Source organism: Phyllostomus hastatus, unplaced genomic scaffold (genome assembly GCF_019186645.2).
Source record: "Phyllostomus hastatus isolate PE091 unplaced genomic scaffold, TTU_PhHast_1.1 phas_contig_80, whole genome shotgun sequence".
NCBI classification, from domain to species: Eukaryota; Metazoa; Chordata; class Mammalia; order Chiroptera; family Phyllostomidae; genus Phyllostomus; species Phyllostomus hastatus.
Window position 1 is genome coordinate 22,602,434 of NW_025333960.1, and position 25,101 is coordinate 22,627,534.

At 37.3% G+C, this 25,101-nt stretch overlaps 1 protein-coding gene across 2 annotated transcripts in view; it reads left to right on the forward strand.

Annotated features, from left to right (window-relative positions):
- The window catches only part of TAF4B (TATA-box binding protein associated factor 4b), a 126,760-nt gene extending 101,936 nt beyond the window's left edge, over positions 1-24,824 (forward strand). For both annotated transcript variants that reach the window (XM_045849971.1, XM_045849972.1), the window contains one exon: positions 23,082-24,824. In XM_045849971.1, coding sequence (XP_045705927.1) covers positions 23,082-23,249 — 168 coding nt within the window. In that variant the 3' untranslated portion in view covers positions 23,250-24,824. The remainder of the gene's footprint in view (positions 1-23,081) is intronic.
- Positions 24,825-25,101: the final 277 nt, after the last annotated feature.

Genomic DNA, 25,101 nt, shown 5'->3' on the forward strand with positions numbered 1-25,101 from the left:
TGCTTATGAAAATTCCACTTTGTCTGTTTCATAAAATCTTAACTTTTATTGTGTTTTGAAGGTTTGTATTACCTTGAACTTTACTCCTCCTTATTACGTGTTTTATACTTCTTCCTATTACCCATAGCTAGTCATGCTGAGTCTCACTATCTCATTTTTTTATTTCTGTGCATTCTTTTTAGTGGTCTTATGTAATTCTTTCTCCTCTCTGTGTATCTAAATCCAGCCTGTCTATTAAGATAAAATCTGCCACCTTCTTCATGAATCCTGACTCTTCTTTCCCACACTGACTTGTTTTCTGAGGACATAGTGTTTGCATGGTATTGATTTGGTCTCTGTTCCTTGTGTGCATGTTTTCTTTTGTGAGGTTTAAACCTCTTGAGCAAGACTATAATCCTATTTTTTGTATCCCCCACAGAACTGGGCATATATATACTCAATAAATATCATTAATTGTGTAACACCCAGGAAGGACCTTACTTAATCTTTAGAGCAGTTATTTGATATAATATTAGATTTACAGATTGATCATCAGATCTAAGATAGAGGTACATAGAGAGCCCTGAGATAGGGTTAACTATAAAGAGCCTGACTTAACTGTCTGCTCTGTAAAATTTAAATGTGCTTTGAGACATGTTCCTCCCCAGCATTGACCCCTTAACATTGACAATTCCTAAATGAATGGCAGTCACCTCAGTAGAGAAAGGATTGTTTTTATTATAAATGTAATGTATGCAATGTGCATTCACATGCAAAAAAAAATTCACAATATAAAAATATTTGAAAAAATAAATATTTACTCCTCACAAATGTGCAGTCTCCCATCCTCTGCCCAGTCAGGTGTAACCACGGTTTAGGTTTTAACATAGCCTGAAAGAAACCTAATGAATGTGGGCACGTATCACATGTGCATTTACAATCCCCATATTTGATTTTGTTTACACTTAAATGAGATCAGACTATACCTATTGTTCTGCCCTTCAGATTTCCCCTTTTTCCATAATCTCCCTCACATAATTTACTTCCATACTTTTAAAAGTATGACTCACCGTCAGCCGCCCATATCCACAGGGCCTGCATCCTCAGATTCAAACAGAAGGAGTATACTTGAAAAAATGTTACACTGTTCTGATGCGTACTGTGTAGTTAGGCCTATGACGGTTCCATCTGTACTGAACGTACATAGACTTTTTTCTTGTCATTATTCCCTAAACAATACATTATAACATCTGTTTACATGGCATTTACATTACATTAGGTATTATAAGTAGTCTGGAGATTATTAAAGCATATTGGAGGATGTGTGTAAGTTATTTATGTATTCATTGTTTGATTCTTATATGTGCCCTGACCAGAGATTGAACCCATGACCATGGCTTATTGGGCTGACATTCTAACCAACTGAGCTACTAGGCCAGGGCCAAACCTTTCTTTTTCTTTTTTCTTTTTTTTTTTTCCACATTGAGATATAATTGACATACAACATTGTATTAGTTTCAGGTATACAATATAATGATTTGATATCCTATGTATACATTGTAAAATGATCACCTCAATAAGCCTAGTTAACATTCAGCACCACACATAGTTTTTTTCTTGTGATGAGAACTTTGAAGATTTACTCTCCTGCTAACTTTCAAATGTATAATACAGTACTATTAACTGTATTTTCCATGCTGTACGTTACATCCCCAAGACTGACTTATTTATTTTATAACTGGAATTGTGTATCTTCCTTAAAATTATGTTAATACTTCTTTTATTTTACCTTTTAGATACAAATCTTTGATTCATTCAGTTTCTCTTTAATAAGCATTGAGATACAGAGTTAGCTTTATTGACCTCAGTTCTCCCTCATTCTCCCTCAGGCTAGCAAATTGCCCCAACACTATTCTAATTTTTTCCTCAGTGATTTGAAATACAGCGGTACCTTGGTACTTGTCATTAATTTGTTTTGGAACTCATGACGAGTGCCTAACCAGTGAGTACCAAAAGATGAAGCCTTTTCTGCTGTGGGGCAGTGTCATGACTCACACAAGTTCTAGCAAGTGTGATGAGTCCTGAGCAAGCGCTGAGTGCTGAAACATTTTTTTCTCATTAAAATGCGATGAGTATGGGGTTTGACAAGTCCTGAAGCTGATGAGTACCAAGGTATGACTGTACCACCTTTATAACACACAACTTTATATTGATTACAAATTTCCTCATGTATTCGAATGTTTCTGTATATTGAGCCAGTGCTGTCTGATGAGAACTTTCTTTGATGAAAATGTTCTTTGTCTGTGGCCACATATGGCTGCTGAGCAATTGAGTTATGGCTATGTAACTGGAGAAGTAATTTTAATTTTTAAAAGTTAATGTAAATTTTAAGTGTCACATTTGGCTAGTAGCTACTGTATCTGTGTAGCAGGACTACTGTATCAATGTATATCTGTTTTTGCTTACTTATGTATTAGTACTAGATCTTTTTTTTTTCACCCTTAACCTCTTTTAATGTACAGTCAATGTGAATCATTTTCACATTGCTATGCAACATGCCTCCAGAGCTCTTTCAGCTTGCTAAACCACTCCCCATTTCCCCCTGCCCCAGCCCCTGGTAACCACAATTCTACTTTGATTCTATGAATTTGACTACTTAGATGCCTCATATAAGTGGAATCATACAGTATTTGCTTTTCGTAATTGGTTTATTTCACTTAGCATAGTGTCCTCAAGATTCCAAATCTTAATATGGTACATTTAAAAATATGGTAAAACTAGGCTAGTAGAGAGTTTTTTATGTTTCTACTTCCCTGGCACAGAATAACCCACTCCCCTTTATTTTTGGTCTATTTGTATATAAATGTTTGTGAGTGTTTTATTAAAACTGGGGCATGCCATTTCATGATTAAGAATGTTCCTGTAAATATGGGCTAGTTAGCATACTATTTTATTTTGTGGCAAGAACAGTTATTTATAACTTTTTTCGTTCATATAGTTGTTATTATTTATAATATTATAACTCCTTTAAGAAAGAGCTACAGGGGTTTTTAAGTTCCTGTCCTACTTTTCTATATGGTAGCATTATTTAACAAATTCTGTTAAATGTTTGCTTGTGGGGAAGCATTGTAGCTTGTTGAATAAGTACATGTTCTTTGACTCAGACAAATTTCGGTTTGGTTCTTCACTGTCAAGTTTTGTAACCTTTGACAAGTTCTTTAAACCCCAAACCTCACTTACCTTCATCTGAGAAATGGGTATTATAATGTTTTATTATAAACCTGCCTTATAATGTTTTAAGGACTGGATTATGTAAAATGCTTAATTAGTTCTTGGTCTAAAGGTACAGGCTTAATAAATTGACATTGTTGTCATTATAGTAATAGTACCATTATTGTAGCTTTTAGTAGTATTTTTTTAAGTAATATTAATGAGCCATAGTGAATTTGAAATGTCCATTAATCTCTCCAGAGCTTCTCTTCTCTGTCTCATTTGAGTTTGTCACAAATTTTAGAAACATTAAACATTTTATACTTTATAAAATGTATTTTCATTGATTGTATATTTGAATCCAACAAGGTCCATAGGGAGGGGTTGTGGAGTTGGAGAGAGAAATGTACTGTTTCAAAACAGTGATAAAAATCAGTTTATATGATTTATGTGTCAATATCAAAATGAAAAAATTGTTTTCTAATTTCAAACCAGATGTGTTTTAAATTGGGTGTAAATATACTGCATTGTTTGTTTGCTTGGTGCTTCTTTTGTTTTGAGAATTTAAGCTTATGTATTTTCCCCTGTATTTTCTGGACTTTCCCCTGTATTTTCTGGACTCTTCAGCCTGCATAGTTGTCAGATTTTCACTGAATTATTCAACAGCCAGTACTTTAATGCCACCCTGAATTGAAAACATCTATTTCTTTAATGAGCCAGTGACATTTTAGTACAGCCCTTACGTTGAAATTAGCAGAAGACTGTCTTTTTTGTTAATTTTTTTAAATTCATGGTGTTTTAACTTTAAAGGCAGTTTTCTTTTAAAATATGGGAAACTGGAGAGAAACCTATTCTATGGTTTTTCAGTGTTTATTAAGAATACTGCTAAAAAAAGAGAGAGAGGATATTGCTGACTTATTTGCCTCTTCAGTTACTTAGACTGCATTCATCAGGGTTGTTAAAAGCCCTTTATTCACTTGTTTTATTCTCTCACAAATAACAAAGAAATTATGTATGAAAGCATTTATATTTTTAATATTCTAGACCTTGGAAACCAAAGCTTTACTTTTTGTTTGCTTTTTTCTTTATAGACGAGAAACTGAAATCTTACCTATTAATATACATTTTCTGGAATAAGCATATAATCCGAGAGAGTAGAGAGGTAAAGTCTAGTTCTTTGAAGACTAACTCTTTATCTTTAGTTCAAATGTAGGTCTTTTCTACTGATGGAAGAGCTTTTAGTTTAGAAGGTTGAATATAATGATGGTGGTTAAAAAAATTGTGCAATTCAGAAAATTTAGCCTAGTAAATTAAGCATTCATAGTTACTGGTTTTCTGTGTAATGAATCAACAATAATGATAAACTTGGAGAAATTAGTTTTAGACCTTCATCCTTTAGTGTGTGTTTTTATTTTCCTGTTGTGTAAAGCAAAGCAAAACTGCCTCTTATCCTTAAAAAGACTTTTCCATTTGTACAGTTTTGGGTCTGGCACAAATAACATACCCTTTTTGTTACAAAATCTTTTATTACAAAATCATAAGCATGTAATTCTGTAACATAACAATATCATACTCAAGCACACCATATGGCATTTTAGGTGAAATGTTCAAATTAAAACTATAAATTATTACACCCGTATTACTACCCTACCAATCACACTGAAGCAGGTGTTACTTCTGCCAGATCCCGTATATTATACTGGCCTCTTTACATAATTACACTTGATATTCTCAGAAGTCTTGGTAAAGTTGAGTAGCATTAGTTACTGTCTCCTTGTGGTATCCTGGCAAAAAACAAGTACCGATTATTTATATAACCCGATATTTATGCAGCCTGTTGGTTTTAGCTGAGGAAAATATTTAAAATTTACTACTTGGGAGTACTTGAATTTGTCCTGAATTTACTGCTGTTGTTTGAAGTTTATATATATAAATATATATAGTTTTTAAATTAATACAGGCTATATAAATACTTAGAATAAATTAGAACTTTAAGATTTAGAGTTTTTACATGTATGTATTGTGTGTGTATATTGCTTAGGTGATGTGTTTGGGGTTTCTTAGAATGTAAAGACATTAATAATTTTACTTCCTGTATTAATTTTAGATCCTTGGTTTAGAAATCATATTTTTTCCTATTAGCAATACTTTCAAATAGTTCCTGTAACTTACTGATGATTCCACATTGATATAACAGTATTTCTTTACTTTTGTTGAATGAGTCTAAAATATCATGTCATTATACATAAAAGTGATTTTAGAGCTATGAAAGTACAAATTTTGGAATGTCAGCATGCAGTTTTTTACAAGTGTAAATAAATGAGGCCTCCTGAGAGCATTTAATTATTCATTTGTCTTGAAAATGCTGATTTAAAAAAAAAAGTGGTTATAGTACCAAATCACTACATGGTACTTATACTACACATGTTCTATTTTGTGATGCTTAAAATAGTGTTCATTTGCTAACTGAAATGAGGAAATTACCATGTGGATAAGTATATGCACTTTCTATCTAGAAGCAGGTTAGAGTACTCCCTTGGATAATTCTAACTATTGGGGATAAAAGGAAAAGGGGTTTTAAATGAAACTTTGCTTAGTAATAAATCAGAAAATTTGATTGAAAAATTAATTCTGATTTCAGACCAATGTATTTTTTCCACAGTAGGATTTCAGTTCAGAGATGGGTGTTGATAACAGTTTTGTTTTCACTCCTCACAATTAAGGGTCTAGTTCCAAAAGGCATTTCTTCTTTATAGTACTTTTTAATTTGTACAGCTTGAAAATAAGGCATTTTATTTGGGGTGTTCTTGTAAATATTTATTTTTAAACCAAACATTCTTTACGTATTAACCAACTATTAATCTATAAAAATATGCTTCTACTGCAGAACCCTAAATCTCTATTTCTAACCATTTACGTTTGATGATCTCATTGCTGGATTAATAATAGAGATTATCACATTGCTGTGTTTTATGAGTGGATTTAATGAATTTAGAGGAAAGAAGATGATAAGGACCATGTTTGAATAACATGTTAATTTAAGTTCCATTGTCAGGGGTAGTTTGTGCTGTAGGTTACAGAAGAGTGGTTGTTTGGGAAGGAGATGAACTTTTTGAAAAATCCTGTACCATAAATCACTGTTCTATAGCAGTTTTCTGTAGATATTGTTAGAACTTTTTGTATAAACCTTAGGTCTTGTCAGTATCTGTTTAGCAACTACCTTTTGTATCAACTTACATTTCCGTTTAGCTCCGATTTGATGTTTACATCTTTAGGTAGGTAGTGTGTTTTAACTAGTGGGGAAGGACGTAGGCAGAGGAAAGGGAGTTTTCAGAAAGTTACAGGTAAACAGCAATTAAAAAAAACCAGAATAAAGACAAATGATGTTGTAAAGGAAACAGAAAAACTGCAAGAATTTTTCCCATGTGTTTATTTTGGTGATTACTTGGTGCATCCGAGTGCCTTAAACAAACAAAATGTGGTTCTGCTCTGCCAGACACCCAGTCCTCTGAAGGTTGGAGCATGTCAGTAGTGCTTCATGCACTTGAGATTAAAGGTATCCCAAGGTTCAAAAATTCACCCCATCAATTTTTTTGGCATTAGTCATACAACTTTAAAAATTACATAGGAAATAAAGCTCTTTTGAGAAAATAAACTTATTTGAAGAAAAATCAAAAGTTGTCTTTGAATCAGTACTGAGGCACTATAAAAGTAATAAAATGCATTATGTTTTCAAAATTTTTTCTTGAACTTTGTAACATAACAAGTATATGATAGGGTTTGAGGTAGCAGACTAGAAATAATTTGTATTAATTTGGCAAATTTCTATTGAGTGCCTACTGTTTTGAAAATTTTTAATTTTTTTGAAAAAGAAAAATATCTGTATCCACTTTAATAGATAGCCAAAATTACCTGGGCATTCCACTAATTTGAATATATTTGAGAAAAAATTTATCAGCCATAGTGGCATAAACATTCTCTCTCTCCTCTGTTACTCATGATTTAAAATACACCTTCAGTGCCTTGGGATGTCATTGGTATTGAATAAAAGAATTGCTTGATGGAGTCCCAGAACTACCCCGGGTCTCTGAAGAAATTTGTGTAGAAGGTAGCCACTTCCCTCCCACCCTACTGATCTGTGTACTATAGTAGTCCCTCTCTTCTTCCCACTATTTCTGTGTGTTGATGGTGTGCCCCTCCTGGGAGGTGAAAGCCAGCTAGTTAAGTGCCAGCTAATGATGCGTCTAATTTTTAAAACAAGCACAGAAAGCACTGAGCAAGGCAGCTTCCTGCTTATAACCAAAAAATGAGGTGTGGGAAATCTGCGTTCTGCAAAGGCAGTGATAGTCTTGGAGAGTATTCTATTCAAACTCATGGTATTTGTGTGTGTGTGTGCATCAAATAAGAGGAAAAGTCAGAAGACAGAGTGAGATGGAGTCCTTTGCTTTGTCTTTTTCAGAGAAGATAGTATTAGGGATTTCTGGACTTAACTATTTTCCCCATTATTGCATTTCCAAGAATCATTTCAATGTAGAGCAGGATAGGGCTTCCAAAGTACTAGACCAGTGGTAGCTTTCTCAGAGTGCCCTATGCATTTCTTTGTACCTGGTAGAAAATATTATTTTGTTTTTAATTTCTTGATTTTTCTTCACTGTTCCCACCCATTTTTATATAGATAGTTATATACAAGGATAGTTATATAGAATTATTAAACTAGAGCTCTTCGGAATATACTTAGATTAGATATCAGAGATAACTTTCTGGCAGTATTAAAGCTAGCATGGATTTACTTAGGTATGTAATCTCTATGATCCTTTCCAGTGCCAGCATTTAAGTCTTTAAATTTCTCTGAAATGGAAATGACTTTTTCTAGAAGAGTATTATTAGAAGGGAGATTGTTCTTTCAACAAATGATTATTGATTTTGCAGGAGAAAGAAGTAGGTCTTGAATATCTGACATGCTTTTAAGATAACTACTATGTAAAGCAGGGAGTGTAAAGCAGATAGCTTTTTATTTGGGAGAAGGGAATGTTTGTTAATCTGGTCAAAATGTCTAAATGGTACAGAAGAGTACTAAAAACAGCTCTTAAGTCTCTTGGGTATCCTTTCCAAAAATTTTCATGCATATATTAGGTTAAATTATATGAATTTAGCACTTTTGTAGGTGAAAAACTATTATTGATAATTATATAGTTCAGTGTAATGCAATCATATTCATATATGTATGTATACTCACACACACACATTTTCAAATGCATATATAATAGTACTTTATTAGACACTTAGATTGTATTATCTTCTTTAGTCCTTGTAACTCCTCTGTAAGATCATACTATTTTTCCTCAATGAAAAAATTATAGTATAGGGAGGATTTAGTTACTTTTTCAGAGTTCTACAGTTAGTAGATAGAGAAGCCCAGATACATATCCAGAGAATTTGGTGTTAAGGACTTTGATGGAATGATGCTAAAAGTACTGTTCTACAACTCGTGGAGCAGTGTGCCTTGGACATTTGTTCATAGTGGTACATACTTTTGGTGGCATAACTCACTGGTCCACTAATAGACTTTTAGAATATGTTTGTTCTTTATAAACTGAACATCCTGTATCTTCATATACTAATTTATTTTGGAGATTGATTTCTAGAAGTGGAATTTCAGAGTCAAGGATTAGATTTTAAGAGATATTTCCATAATGATTTTCAAACAGTTTATGCCAGTTTCCATCACTGTGTGAATGCATATTTCCCTTGTTAGCAACATATGTGATCAGTTGTTTTAAAATGTTCTAAACACTTTTTCTTTTTTGTTTTTATGTATGTATGTATGTATGTATTTATGTATTTATTTATTTTTAATATATTTTATTGATTATGCTATTACAGTTGTCCCATTTTCCTTTCACTCCCCTCCACCCTGTACACCCTCTCCCACCCACATCCCCCCCTTTAGTTCATGTCCATGTGTCATAAGTTCTTTAGCTTCTACATTTCCCATACTACTCTTGCCCTCCCCTGTCTGTTTTCTACCTACCATCTATGCTACTTACTCTCCATACCTTTTCCCCCTCTCTCCTCCTCCCACTCTGCTGTTGCTAACCCTCCATATGATCTCCATTTCTGTGGTTCTGTTCCTGTTCTAGTTGTTGGCTTAGTTTCTTTTGGTTTTGCTTTAGGTGTGGTTGTTAATAATTGTGAGTTTGCTGTCCTTTTACTATACATATTTTTTTATCTTCTTTTCTTAGATAAGTCCCTTTAACATTTCATATAATAATGCTTGGTGATGATGAACTCCTTTAACTTGACCTTATCTGAGAAGCACTTTATCTGCCCTTCCATTCTGAATGAAAACTTTGCTGGATAGAGCAATCTGGGATGGAGGTCCTTGCCTTTCATGACTTGGAATATTTCTTTCCAGCCCCTTCTTGCCTGTAAGATCTCTTTGGAGAAGTCAGCTGACACTCTGATGGGAACTCCTTTGTAGGTGACTGTCTTCTTATCTCTTGCTGCTTCTAGGATTCTCTCCTTCATTTTTACCTTGGGTAATGTAATTATGATGTGCCTTGGTGTGTTCCTTCTTGGGTCCAACTTCTTTGGGACTCTCTGAGCTTCCTGGACTTCCTGGAAGTCTATTTCCTTTGCCAGAATGGGGAAGTTCTCCTTTATTATTTGTTCAAATACGTGTTCAATCTATTGCTCTTCCCCTTCCCCTTCTGGTACCCCTATAATTCGGATGTTGGAACGTTTAAAGATGTCCTGGAGTTTCCTAAGCTTCTCCTCATTTTTTTTTTTTTTGAATTCTTATTTCTCCATTCTTTCCTGTTTGGTTGTTTCTTTCTTCCTTCTGGTCCACTGTATTGTTCTGAGTCCCAGTTTCCTTCCTATCACTATTGGTTCCCTGTGCATTTTCCTTCATTTCTCTTATCACAGCCTGCATTTGTTCATCTAATTTGCAACTAAAATCAACCAATTCTGTGAGCTTTCTGATCACCAGTGTTTTGAACTGTGCATCTGATAGGTTGGCTATCTCTCGGTTGCTTGAAAGGAAGGGTTCTGGGGCTTTGATTTGTTCTTCTGTTTGAGCCATCTCTTTTTATTTATTTATTTATTTTTTTGGTCTGGTCGCACCTGTTACAGTAGGGGGCGGAGCCTTAGGTGTTCACCAGGGTGGGGTACCCCAGTCGCTGGGTTGTGATGTTGTATGTGGGGGCGGGGTCGAGAGGGAATAGTGGCGGTCACTCCGCTCTGCGTGGGACCTCAATCCCTTCTGCTGCCTCCCCCAAGCAAACTGGGCCCCTCTGGTGCCAGTCTCCATGTGGGTGGGTGCGCTGTGGGACCCTCCGAGGACCTCTCCTATGAGGCTGAGTGTCTCTCCATGTGCCTCAACTCCCACAGGTGTCCTCAGTCAGTGTCCCAAAGCTCTATTTCCCAGCGCTGGGATCCTGGGTTTTGCTCACTGCCTTGCTTTACAATCGCCGCCTCAGTGGGTCTGCCCGTTGCCATCCTACGGCCGGGGTCTGCCAGCTGCCCCTTGTGCACTCAGGGTCCACCCGCTGCAGTCTTGCGTGCCCCTCGATGCCTTATGCCCCTGGTCCCAACTCTCTCTGCTCTCCACACAGTGACCCGCGCCTGGCTGCTCGTCTCGGCCCCTCCTACCAGCCTGGATAAACGGGTCTATTTCAACTTCCTGGTTGTCCAACTTCCATTCAGATCCATTTTCTGTCAGTTCTGGATGTTACTCTGTTTCTAAATTGTTGTTCCTATCTTGATTGTGCATGGAGGTATGGTGCGTCCACCAATGCCTCCACCTTGGCCGGAAGTCTGAACACTTTTTCATTAATTGTATCTCCAGCTTCTTCAGAAGTTGAGGCTCTATTTTCTGTATGAAAACAAATTGTAGAATATGAAACTACTTCTTTAATACCCTAGGAGAGAAATAACGTGTATTTTTAAAACGTTTAAGTATTACAATTATTGATGGACAGGTTTTGCCATAACTTAGAAATGTGTGTATTCTGAAATAGTGAACTTTAATGGATATTTGAATGATCTTCTGTAGATGTCATTTTTTTACCATATTTACTAGTTTTCATCATTTGAGGATATGTGTAGATTATAATTGAAATATGAAGCCTGAAATGATTTGGGGAAACTCAACAGCTTAAAATCTGCTAGGGAGCAAACAATTTGTCAAAGGTATTTGTCTCTCTTCCTGGTTTACAGTGGGTGATTCTTCATTCCTAAAAGTGCACAAGTTATTTAACTAAAAGGCTATTGACATGAAACGGTACAGCTTTAACCTTCATGTCCTTGTGGGGCACAGGTAGTAGTACCGTTCTTCACCTCCGTTCTCTTTTGCCAGGCTACGGGGAGCCGTAATTACAGCTGACTTATTAGAGATCTAAACAGATTTATTGTCATCTAACACTTTCTGTAAATATCTTGTAGACTCATTAGGATTTAGAGCTTGTTATTACTTTGAATAAAAAAAACGGTCCTGATATTTTGTAATTTTTTTCTTTTTTACTTTTTATTTTGTTTGCACTTTCATAAATTAATCTGCCTTTTTCATTAATGACTTAAACATAAATCTAAATTTTACTGGGGTCTTTTAAATTCTCCAGAGACTTAATGGTTGACTGTCAGCTATCTTCAGGGACTTCTATGAAATATGTTGAACTGTACATTATGGGTTTATCTTTTCTTCTCAAATTCCCCTTAAATGTTAGTAAAGGAGTAAAGAGGACATAAATACACAAGAGAAGAGAGGAGAAAACAGCAATAAGAGTATTCAGTAGTATTTCAGTTAAAATTGACTTAGATTAGAGACTAGGGGCATTCTTTCTGGGAAAATAAATAAGTGGCCAAGAGAGGAGGTCTCAAATAAAGGGCAGAGATGATGTGGTGGATTTGTATTGTGTGCAGTTATCTAAGAAGGAGCCTCACTTCCCAACTTCCCAGGATCCTTTTCTCTCATAGCCCCTGGTTAGCACAGGCCTTGAGGCATTTTGATTTTGAAAGGCAGAAGTAGGGCTGCAGTCACGTTCTTCTTATTCTCCAGAGGTCAGTGTGGGGACACTGGGAACTATTGCAGCTCACGAACAGCGTTGGCGCGGGAGCAGTGGGGCGCCTCAGCTCTGCCCGGATCTTCTCTTTCAGTTTCTCCTAACCCTGGGCCAGACCTGGCACCAGATGCACAGTTAACAGCAGAACATAAACTGTTGGACCAGGTTCACAATGACATAAGGCCTAATCTATGTTATAGTGCTATATTCTGTGTCATCCGTAGTGTTTGGTCCCATGCTGACCAATACCGATTGTGCTCTAGTAGCTACAGAAAATCAGCACCTTAATGATGGATTCAGGAATTAATCCTGGGTTTTCCATGATTGATTCTCTGATCTATTTAGATTTAAAGGCATTAATTACCTTGTTTCTAGTAGCAAAGGGGACACTGGTGATCCATGGAACACACTGGTAAAGCAGGCACTTTATCACCTGTAGACACTAGTAATCAAGTGCCTGTATTAGATGAGGCTTTGGGAGACAGTGTTCACTACCACAGAACATTTTAGTGAAAATAAAAATAATGGTATAGGTTGGTTCCTTAATTGTATGCTGGGGAACATAGGGAAGGAAAGAGCTTTAGATTCTGAATTCTGTGATTGCTCTAAAAGAAACCCTTCATCTTATAGCCAGAGCAGAGATTTGTGAAAGCCAAACCCAAAGTCCAATCCTGCAGTTGGCTGAATTACAATGCAAATTGAATTTCTAGTCTTGCAGAGTCTCTTGTGTTAAAGTAACTACATTGGGAAAGACTAGAAAACCAAAGATTAGGTTGTGAATATGGGCAGATTCTAGTGAAGCTCAGCACCTCAAACTCTTCAATTCTGCCTAGCCACCTTGCCAGTCCCTCTACCTTTGTCTGAGGGAGCTTAGTCTCCTGAGGAATTGGTAATGACTACCCTTTAGTTGCCCTGTAAGAGACTACTGATTTTCTGAGGACCTGTCCTTACCACCTCTCATTCCTTCTATAGCTATAACTAAACTAGTCTCAAGTTCCAGAAACCCCCAGGGGGTGAGGTACTAAATGTTACTACCCATAAAGAGGTGTGACACATACGGAAAGAACTGCATGATTCTACCTGCATTTACCTGGATTATGGTGTGGAAATGGATCTTACAGATGTGGAATCAGAGTAGAAAGAATACAAAGTTTGATCAGGCTGACTGTATTGATATGGGCTCATAAGCAGAGATTCCAGATTGAAGGTATTAGGCCAGAGGATTAGGAGTGGCTCTAACAGTTTGGTTGACTGAAAACTACATTAAAAGGTGACCTAAGTTAAATAAAGTCGAGATACATGTTAAAAGTTTATTTGTATACTGCAGAGGGGGTTGTCTAAAGGCTTAGGGAGGTTAGAATGCTAGAGTGGGTTTTTTCATTTAAAAAAAAAAACCTAAAAAACTTGATCACATGTGTCCCCTGAGTAGGTCTGGAGGACACTCCTTTTCTCAAAGCTCTGAGATATACATTCATGAGGGGAGCCTCAGCGTGCTTAACGGCTCTGTTGGCTGTTCTCTTTAAGCCAGGAATGATGGGAGTTGTTGCCATCGAACTAGGGCCCTAAATTTAGCGGGAATGATAGAATCTCAGGTAGCAGAGACAGGTGGCACTTAATTGCTAAAGACAAATTAGGTGTAATCACTGTAATGGGCAGGAAAGCCAAAGCACTAATATCAGAATCTGAGTTGCAAGGATCTTTGACATAGTTATTTGATCTTAGTATCCCCAGAACTGAATAGGTGGGCAACCTATTAACTCTTCACTGATTTGTAAAAACAGAAGAGCTCTAGACCTGGGGAACCAGCAGTGTGACTTGGATGACCTTAGTAAAGTGTGAGAGCCCCTCAACCAGTCCCTGGACTTGAGCCAGTTCACAGACCCAGAGAGGTCCTCTTGAGGGAAGACCCTGCTGTAAAACCAGAAATTTATGCTGTGAATCTCCTTCTAGCCTATCCCCAGAAGACTTATAGCCATTTACTGGAGTGACTGGGCATTGGGGAAGGGAAAAGGATCAGACTTTTTGGGGATTGCTGAACACTGACTCTGAACCTAATGAATTCTAGGAGACCCAAAACACTGCCATTTTCCATCAGTCAATGTAGTTAGGGTGTAAGTCCATCTTGCAGTAGGCCCAGTCTGGTTATTTCCATATTTCTGGAATTCATAATGGGAATAGTCACACTTAACAACTATCAGAGTTCCCACTCACATTGGAAGTGAGAGAAGGCTGAATGGAAGCCACTAGAATATCGCCTGCCTACCAAAATAGGAAATCGTTACCTGGAGAGACTGCAGAGCCACCACTAAGGATTTGAAAGATGCCTAAGTCTTGATCCCTACCACATCTCCATTCACCTCATCTATTTGGGATTAAAGAAGACAGGCGGATCTCGGAGGAGGAGGATTGATTGTCATAAACTTAGTGTGACATTAGCTTCAGTTGCAGTTATTGATTGTTCCAGCTGGGGTTTTATTGCTAGAGTGAATCAGTGCAAATCTTGGCATTTGGTATGCAGATACTGATCTGACATATGTTTTTTTTTCCTCCTCCCCTCTATACTTTTTAGCAAAGACTGTCAGAATTTGTTTGCTTTCAACTGGCTGACCCAGCAATATACTGTCACTAACCTACCCCTAAATCAAGCCTTATTTATAAGCTAGTCTTCAAGGACCTGGACAGCCTCTTCCTTCCACAGGCCATTATGCTGATTCAAATACTGATACCATGTTTATTGGAGCTAGAAGCCATGTTCTATTGAGCTAGAAGTAACGATTCCTATAGGCATTTTGCCAGAGTGCATATAGGCCAGAGGGTGAGAATCCCACAAATCCAGGGGCCCACCTTCATGGTGAACTTGCTAATAGTCTAGTGGTTTAGATGATGCTGAAATAACCTTTGCATGTAAAAGACAACTTGCTATATCTGTCTTTTGCCATCACAAAGAAAGGGACACATTTGGATTTTAAAGCAGCATTTGCCTCATTTCATCTGAAATGGGGACCATCTTCCTTTTCTCAAACTCCACTCTGCTCTGTTTCCCTAATCAGGAGCTCTAAAGCTTGCCCTTTTCTCCTTCACCTAGGTGTCTGGAGTCTGTTCTGTCTTCCTCTTTTCTTTTTCCAGTGGGTCCTTTACTGTCAGCTCTTCCCAGGTTCCTTTCCTTGTCACTCAAACCTTTTGATTCCTCAGACTGGTGCTTCATTTAAAGGTTCCTCCCCTGATTCTGTAATATGAACTTTTATATCTAAAATGTTTATTTTCATCAAAATAACAAGTGTATTGTAGGAAACTTAGAAGAGGACATTGAAGTTATCCACATTCATGTGTTTACGAAATTCATAGTAATATTTTTGTTAACCTGTTTTTTTACTTAATCATATAATGTGTACATCTTATCCATGTCAGTAAATGTTGTACACATTTCATTGGCATATTACAATTTATCCATCTCCCTATTGGACATGCTTTAGCTGCCAGCGTAAAGTTGTGTGGTGGTAGCTTCACGGAGATGAGTAGGTGAGATAGTTGTTAGAGGGCTGAGTAATGCTTGGGAATAAGCCATCAAGAGACTTTACCTTTCTATTTTTCTTCCAGATTTATTTATCGTAAAGGTAAGAATGACAGAAGGGTCTTAAATGCTCCAAAGCCCGTAATATGGCTCATTTCCACTGTTCATTCATACAAGTGATATTATTGGGCACTAGACACTTGGTCATACTACAGACATTGATTGGATATCGACTAAGTGCCAAACACTGTATACAATGTTCAGAGGTACAAAATCCTTCTCAGGAGTGAGAAAGTTAGAGGCAGTTGTTTTACACTGAATACCTGTGATGGTAGACTCAAATACAGAGTGGTACTAAAGTACACAGAAGCTGCACATCATCGAGACTTGGGGTTTGTGTTTGTAACATTGGGAAAACCTGCTACTTGTGTTGTGTTAAAGAACTTTGATGATGGGATACAAGGGTAGAACAAAGAGTTTGGAGAAGGAGTTCCAGGAGAGAATTACTGTTGGGAGCGAAAAAGAAACAAATATTTTGTGGCATGATCAACAATTTGAAACAGGAAGAAAGAAATGAGAGAGAGGAGACTGTGGGGAGAAATTTGGATGTGCTTGTGGATACTTGGACTTGGTCCTCTAGGAGGTTTTCAGCCATTGGAGTATTTTAAGCAGGAAAACGTATTATCAGATTGTATATTTCTTTTTTTTTAAAGATTTTATTTATTTATTTTTAGAGAGGGGGCAGAGAGAGGGAGGGAGGGAGGGAGGGAGAGAGAGAGAGAAACAGAAACAGAGAAACATCAATGTGCAGTTGCTGGGAGCCATGGCCTGCAACCTAGACATGTGCCCTGACTGGGAATTGAACCTGTGATTCCTGGTTCGCAGCCCACGCTCAATCCACTGAGCTACGCCAGTCAGGGCAGATGGTGTATTTCTTTAGAAATATTCTCATTGCCGTGTGAGCAATATTAAAACTGGTAATAGGGAGATTTCTTAGAAGGTTGTTGGTGTGATCTAGGCAGAAGATAATGGAGGTGAAAATGTAGAAGTAGATGATTTGGAAATTGTTCTAAGGTGGAACTGATGAGTGCTGGATGGAATGTAGATGAAGAAAGGGTAAAGATGGCACCTAGTTTTCTGGTTCGGGCATTGGAAGTTCACTCGAGGAATATGATTTGAAACGTGTTGAATTTATGATACATTCAGTTAGAGACTTCACTAGGAGATTGAACAATGAGGTCTGGAATTGAAAAAAGCAGTCTTTTGGATAAAGATGGGAGGGTTGTCATTAACACAGGAACCTATATTACCTTGACTGTTCTCTTAAATACACAAGTAGTTAGGAACTCAGAGCCCACGATTACAAGTCACATAGTCTGTTTTGACATACTACTTTTATAAAAACTGTTGGAACAGATTTAGAAGTGACAAAATTCTAGGGCAGATGTTAACATGCAGGGTTGTCAGTGTTCTGAAATAACTCAAAAGGAATAAAAGGAAAGTGATAAAAGGCAATTCCATTGCTTCAAAAGTTCTGCTTGTTGACCAGCAGAGGGCAGTCAGACTCGAAGTTCAGTCTTTCCTGCTCTGTGCTGCCCTTCAGCCTTACAAGCTCAGGTCTTTTGAATACAGATTTTCAGTGTTCTTACAAAAGGCTAGGCAACCAGGGTACCTTTTATTTATCCTTGTTTCTAAGACTTAGAATATGTTTGTTTTTTCTTCTAAAGCAGTATCTTCATTTCACCCCCTGTTCCTATGTCTAGTTTTTTTTTCTTTAAAATTTAAGCTTGAATTATCCCATAAGAGCTGCCATGGTAACATGAGGTTAGAGTGAAACCAGGTAGATAGTCCGAGAAATGTAATGAACCTTTTCCACTCTTTATTAAAAATGACAATTTTTGTTTGTGGTTAACTATTAAGATTCAGGGACACATTTCTCTTTCCTTGGTCTTTGATTCAAGGAATAGAGTAGAGGAGGTTGACATTAGCTTCTAGAGACAGTATTGATAAGTCTGGTTGATCCTGTAGAGCAGCAAGCTCCTCCACTGTTCGATTGGTGGAGCTTATGAAAAACTTCCTGTCCCAGGATATATCCTTCATTTGCCTGCCACATGTCTGAAATGCCCATTAGTCTACGTTTTAGCTTTAGGCATTCAAAGCTCCACTAAATTCAACAATTTCACTGGGACAGACAAGGCAAGTGTGGCAGGACAAATTAGTTCTTTAAGTTAGCTGGGACTTAGGAGAATAGAGCATGTGCAGGAAAGTTTAATTAGTTTTAACTAGGGGGTGGGAGGAAAGGCCTGGAACTAGGATTACATTGTGTTTCCTGTGTATAAGCCTTCCATGCCTCCCAATTGACTAATGAATTAACTTATTATAGTAAGGACCAACATTTATAGAGTATACTGCATACCAGGCATCATTCTCATTTAATTTTCAAGCCAACACTATGAGATAATCACCATCACTATCTGTATTTTGCAGATTAAGAAACTGAGACACAGAGAAGTTAAATAATTTATGTGAGGTTGCTTATTGGAGGAGACAGCTAATGTTTACCACTCTTCAGTCCTCCTGTATGTCTTATGCCGCCTAAAACACTTCCTTGCCCATAGTAGATGCCCAGGAACCCAGGTAACTTTTGAATTGAATTAAAACATGGACTAGCATGACGCTAAGTTGTCTTGACTGGTGGCTCTTAGAAACAGAGGCCCATGTGAAGTCACTGAGAACCTCAGTGGGACTCATGAAGCCCCTGGGCTCATACAGATGTGGTTTCTGCTTCTCAGTAATCTAAGAGGATGTGGAAAGGGAATAGAAAAGCTCCTAAAGATTTAACGTCACAGAACCTACTTTGTCAAGTTGAGGGAATAAAAATTTGGATAAATGGTTATTTTTAATTATTTAGTGTCATTCTTAAAATGGTGTTATTTCTTTGAAATTGGTGACTGACAGTCTTTACTTTTTTCTTATTAGAGCAGAAGAGTATCTCAAAAGTTTTGTTACAAAATAAGAAACTTTGTTTAGTGATTATAATTGAACAAATTAATGAAGGCTAACTTAAAGGACCTGGCAGTGTTAGGATATGTTAACATTTAGGTTTGATTATACTTTGTTTTGCACTTGATAAGTGAATTATTTCTCTGCATCTTCATTGAACTTCATCTTCCATTTTACCATCTTTTCATCCAGGTGAAGAATCAGATTAAGGAATATAGGCATGTAGAAAGTCAATTAGGGAAAAAAAACCCTGTGTTTCAGAAATAGTACATTGTCACACAAGTCTTTCTCTTCTTCTTCTTCTTCTTCTTCTTATTATTATAAATTCTGTTCTCTTAACTACATTAGTGTTCTCTGGCATTGGTAGTGTAGTGTGACCAGAAGTCAGTCCTAAGTAGGTTTAGGGAAACAACTTGGTGGGGTGAAAGAAAGTTAAAACTGATGCAGGCTTGAGTTTTTATGGCTTCAAATTATCTGTTCATGCTCTACCTTCTCACCATGGTCAATTGAGAGGTAACTGATTACCCTGCTAGGTCATTGTGAAAAGGACAAATCAGATTGTGGACTTTCCCCAATCATAAGCACAGGAATAAATAGTATGCATTTGTATCCAGGTTCAAGAGAGATTGACTTTCTAAGTCACTATTTGGGGGAAGAGAATGCTATCTCCTTCGTAAAGTTGTGAATTATGAAAGATATTTCTGTGGGGTTACTGCATGTCCCTTGGGGTTGGTTTCATTTATAACATTGCCTCAGGCCTTCTGCTGCATCCTGTTGGAATGACCTCCTTTTCACCCCTGTGCTGGCAGCTGTAATATGGCTTTGTCCTCTGGGTCCTTCAGGCCTGTCACATGACAAGCATGCACTGTGACCCCTTTGTTCCTTACCCAGATCATTGGGTTTCTGTAAGTTTTTTCTGTTTAACCGTTTTGCCTTGTTTTCTTTTCTGTTTCTCTCTTTGCTCCCCTTTTTATTTCCTACCTAGCCAAAGTTTGTTTGCAGGTTTTTTTAGTGCTTTTTTTTATGAAGTATGTAACATGGATGCAGAAAAGTACACAAACCATAGGCTTACTGAATTTTCACAGCACAAACACACCAATACATGCAGTACTCCGATCAAGACAGAGAACATCACCAGAAAGCCTTTCCTCTCCCCTCTGGTCACTAGTCCTCTCTCTCAAGAGGAATCTTTATCCTGACTTCTGTAGCTATGCCTGTGTTTGAACTAGATAGGAATGGAAACAAACTATGTGTATTTCTGTCTGTCTGCATCCTTTCGTTTAACATTTTTGTAATATTCATCCATGTTACTCAGTTTGTTTTTTTATGCAGTATTCCACTTGTATGAATATCCACAATTTATCTGTTCTACTCTTAATGGGCATTAGGATTGTTTCTGGTTTAGTACTATTATGAAATGTAGTGCTGAACATTCTCATTCATGTTTTTGGATGAATACATGACATATTTCTCAGTATTTACATAAAAGTAGGATTGCCATGACATAATGTATTCATCTAACTGTTCAGTTTCAAAATTTATATAAAGTACTACACAAGTGATTTTAGGCAAACTCTTGGTAGGAAACATTTGTAAAAATATATAGATTTGGCTTGAATATAATATATACAACTTTTGGCTTAGAAAAGTGCCCCTACTTAAATGTACTACAATTTCAAACAGACAACTCCTGTATACAACAAAATTGCCACTCACTGTCCATGACACACATTATTAACTTTCTTCCTAATATGTACTTTGCAATCTAAAGCAGGTAGGCCTGTTCTGTAAAAATTTTATGAAAATATTTTGATGGTGATAATTTACAATAGTTAAGATTGCATCTGAGTTATACAGCCTCTAAGTGGTAATGTTACTGGGGAAGAGTGATGCACTTGTGCTTGACTTGTGCTCTTAGCCGAAGGTGTACAGATTGCATCCACTACCTGCAGAAGAGGTGAGAGACTGGCTGTGGACTGTACAGGCGCTCTGTGGTAAGCAGCCCAGCCACTGTGCAGCCAAAAGTCATCTTCTTGTCCTTTTTTTATAATATGGGCTTTCTGAAATTTGTTGCACGGCTACTTTTGAACAAGTTTAACCTAAGGAGTATAGAAATGTGATTGTGACATCATATTCCCCCAAACTGAATGGTATATTTTAAGGAGAGTTTACGTGACCCATTAGATAAAGCACCCCCCTTTGTCATTCTGTGAACATTCATGAATTAAGTTGAAATTACATTACCTTGTTTTTACCATAGTGTTTTGGAGATCATAAAAAAGATTTTCCTCCCCTCCAGCAAAAAAAAAATGTATAGGGAATAATTATAACTTGATGGTTATAAAAGGATAGTGACAGAACCAGATTTGCTTCCTTTGGTAAGTAAATATCTTTTCTTGTGTCTTTTGGGTGGAGAAAGGAGGGTTCCTAGCCCTATCAAGATGTTTTCAAAACAAAGTATGGTTAAAAAAAATTAGAGAATCAAAGATTTTGTTTTTATAACATTATCCCTTATCTAGGAATTCTGCATTTTTTTATTTCTTCAATCTTATTTTTAAAATAGTGGTATGCAGACATACTGGTATTTGGACAACTGTCATAATACAGGTGTACTGTGTCATTCATTTTTTATTAAATTTATTGGGGTGACATAGGTTAATATAATTATATAGGTTTCGAGTGTACAATTCTATAATACATTACTTGTATATAGCATTGTGTACCCACCACCCAAAGTCAAATCTTCCTCCGTCACTAGATGTTTGACCTCCTTTACTCTTTACTGCCCCCCACTTCCCTCTGGTAACCACCATACTCTTGTCTGTGTCTATGAGTTACTGTTTATTGTTTGTTTATCTGTTGCTTTCAGTTTTATGTCCCACATATGAGTGAAACCATATGGTTCTTGACTTCTCCTGTCTGACTTATTTTGCTTAGCATGATACTCTCAAGATTCATCCATGTTGTCACAAATGGCAATATTTCATCTTTTTATGGCTGAATAGTATTCCATATGTATCATATCTTTATCCAATCATTTATTGAAGGACAGCTAGAACTCACATTGGTTCAGTTTTGAACTACTACATTCAATTCAGGAATTGTTGCTGTTAATGTACATTCATCTGTGTACTCTACTGAGTCCTAGAGATCATGGAAATGATAGTCCTGATCCTCAGAAAGCTTGTGTATAGGGGGTGTGGAAGGGGGTGGTAGCATGTACTGTAATACTATGTAAGGTAATTGCCATAGTGAGAATTCCTTGCAGGAGGAGGGAAGGTAAGCATACCTGTTTGAAATGGGTCTTAAAAGATGAGGAGATTTGCCTGGAGTGGCCTTTCACCAATCTTTGCCTTTTGGCTGGAGTTAAGATGCTTTGTGAAGGAGCAATGGGAAGTAAAGCTGGAGAAAAGCCAGTGATACGTCTGTACCTGGTGCGACGGGTAATACAGCACAGTGACTGAGAGCACTCCCTTTGCATCAGACTAGGAATTGAGCCCCAGCTCAATATTGGTACCTGATCTTGGACAGGTTGCTTACCCAAGGAAGCTTAGTTTCCTCACTTGATAAATGGGACATTACCCATGTAACTTGATGCAATTTTATATAAAGGAGAAGAGATTATGTGTGGAAGGTGCTTAACAAATGCTCAGGTAGCTACTCTGGACAATGGGGAGCCGTTGGAAGTTGACTTGTTTTGACCATATTGGTTTTGGAGACTATAAAAAAGGACTTCCCTCCTTTCCATAAAACCAACCAAAAAAATGTAGAGAGAATAATAATAATTTAATGGTTATAAAAAGCAACAAAACCAGAAGAGTTTTGAAACCTAGAGTAGTGGGATCTGAGCCATGTGTTTAACTTTTATTTTTATTTTTGACACACAAGAGACTACACACACTTAAAGTGTATAATCTGATAAGTTTTTACATATACACACACCTATGAAATCACCACCACAATCAAAACAGTTGACTGTACCCGGTACTCCCAAGAGTTTTGTCCAAGACCTTTAAAGGGAAAGTGTGACCTGCAGCACGCAGCAAAGAATAGAATGAAGTTGAACCTGGAAACAGAGAAATCAGTTAAGAGGCTATGGCCGTGGTCCCGGTGAGACTGCGTGAACGACATCAGGAACTGTCTGTGCTGGCAGTTGGGCATCCCCTGAAGGTCGGGCTCCTGGAGGACAGGGTTGAGCCTGTATCACTATCTCCAGCACTGACCCCATGGTCAGAGGCTTTCACTCGATGAATTGACATGTTTCCCATCATGAAAGATTGCTTATTTTAAATGTGTTTTTCCCTTTCTTCTATTAGGGCTTAAAAGACAACTCTCTTGCTTCTGGGACATCCAGCCTGATAGCCACCAAACAGTTGCTTCGTCCAAGACTCACGAGAGTCTGCCTCAGGGACTTGATATTCTGTATGGAACAAGAAAGGGAGATGAAGTATTCTCGAGCGCTGTACCTTGCCCTTCTGAAGTGACCACTCCACTCCATCCAGATCCTTGCTGTTGACTGCCAAAGAAGACACAAAAAGTGTTGTCGCACTCTCTTGAAATTTCAGTTTCTGGGAAAAAATCACCTGTAGGGAAGACTACTGTTTACAGTTGCAGACTTTTATTAAATCTTACTTGTACATCCCATGGGGTTCTTAATGATCAGAATTCAGCTTTGTCTTCTGAAAATTGGTTATGTAATCAGATCACACAGAAATGGGCATATGCCTAGCTGTGCATGTAATCACAGCAAGGTAAGGCCCTGTTTGTTACTGCCTGCTTCATTTGTCAGACTGTTATAGGTGATGTGTCTTTGCCTAATGTAGTCTGGATTGAGATGCAGGGGAAGGAAAGGAAGAGTCGCTGCGGACCAAAGAAATTGTACTTCAGCCTGTAATGAACCTGTCTCAACGTGTTAGGTTTTCTGGGTTGGAATCAGATGTTGCTTAGCTAATTATGAGAGTTGCCTTCTGTAGTTGAAGGGGACAAGCCACAGAGCTGGGGCCTGTGGTGACTTTGATCAGGTGAGTTCCAGTGTTGTCAAAACCGAGACAAATGGGGATAGTTTGTGCCTGGGGCTGCTGTTCTCTGGTTCATGTCACCATATTCTGAAATGAGGGGATATCCCTGATAGGGAAACCTTAAAATTGAAGCTGATGATATACCTCACTGAAAAATGGAAAAGGGGGAAAGTATCAGAAGGAGTGAGGAGGCATGACGTTCAAACTGATGAGGGGGAACTGGGAATGGAATCATATAATAGGAAATGCTCCACGTGTGCCTAAGGAGGGCAGTGGTGGAACTGGAACGCCAGAGCAACTGTTCGTGTTTTGTTGACAGAAAACAATCACAGCCCATCCAAAAAGGAAAATGTAACTAAACATTTTCAAATTACAGTATTTCAAAATAAAGTTCTTTTTGTTTTGTGTATTGTTTTAAATCTCAAGGGCAGTTTTGTAAAATCTTTTAGTTACCATATGTTTTAAGCATCCTGCATTAAAAATAAATCCTAATCGATGACTAAAAATTCAACGATAGGGATTCTATTTTAGATTCTATCCTGAAAAAGTGCATCTCTCAGACTCTTAGCTCTAAATATATTGTGAGAAGCATGTTATATATATTCATCTGAGGAGGAAGCTCATGTTTTGCAAATCGAACCCTGTTTTTCTTTTTAATTCCACTTGTGTGACATAGAGCTGGTGGGAAATAATAGCTATAGTTACTGACACGTAAAGAAAGAATAAGTTCTTCTGAGCAAGTTTTAAAAAGTGGAAAAGTTGTGCTTCATAGAAAAAGAATTCTTGGGAAAAACACCTCAAGTATGTTACTCTTCACCTTGTTCTCCCCACTGGGATTGTTCCGGCCATATTCTGTACTCAAGTAAGTTTTAAATTGGCCACGTTTTTGTTTCAGGAAGTTATTATGCAAAATGTTATAAATTATGTATATGTTAAGAGTACTTTACAAAGAGATCTTATACATAGTTGTTTTGTATATTTAAATGCTTAGCTTTATTTTTTGTAAAGGGCAGCATATTCTCATATTTGTGTATAATCTTATTGATCAGATGTCTAGTATTATTTCAAATACTTCATTAAAATAATTATTTTATTATAAGAATAACTTTGTTCAGTCTCTGACTTTGAAACCTGGTATGTTCAGTAGTCAGCTCTGAAGCTGGGGCTGGGCAGTGCGGCATATCTGCTAAGGTAGTGGAGCTTTCTCGTCTGATTACATTGGAGTGTCAGCTTTAGGGTTTCAGAGCTTCATATCAGATATACGTTTTGCTATATCACTTTCTTTGAAATAGTTGTAAATTTGCTGTTCAGTTAGACT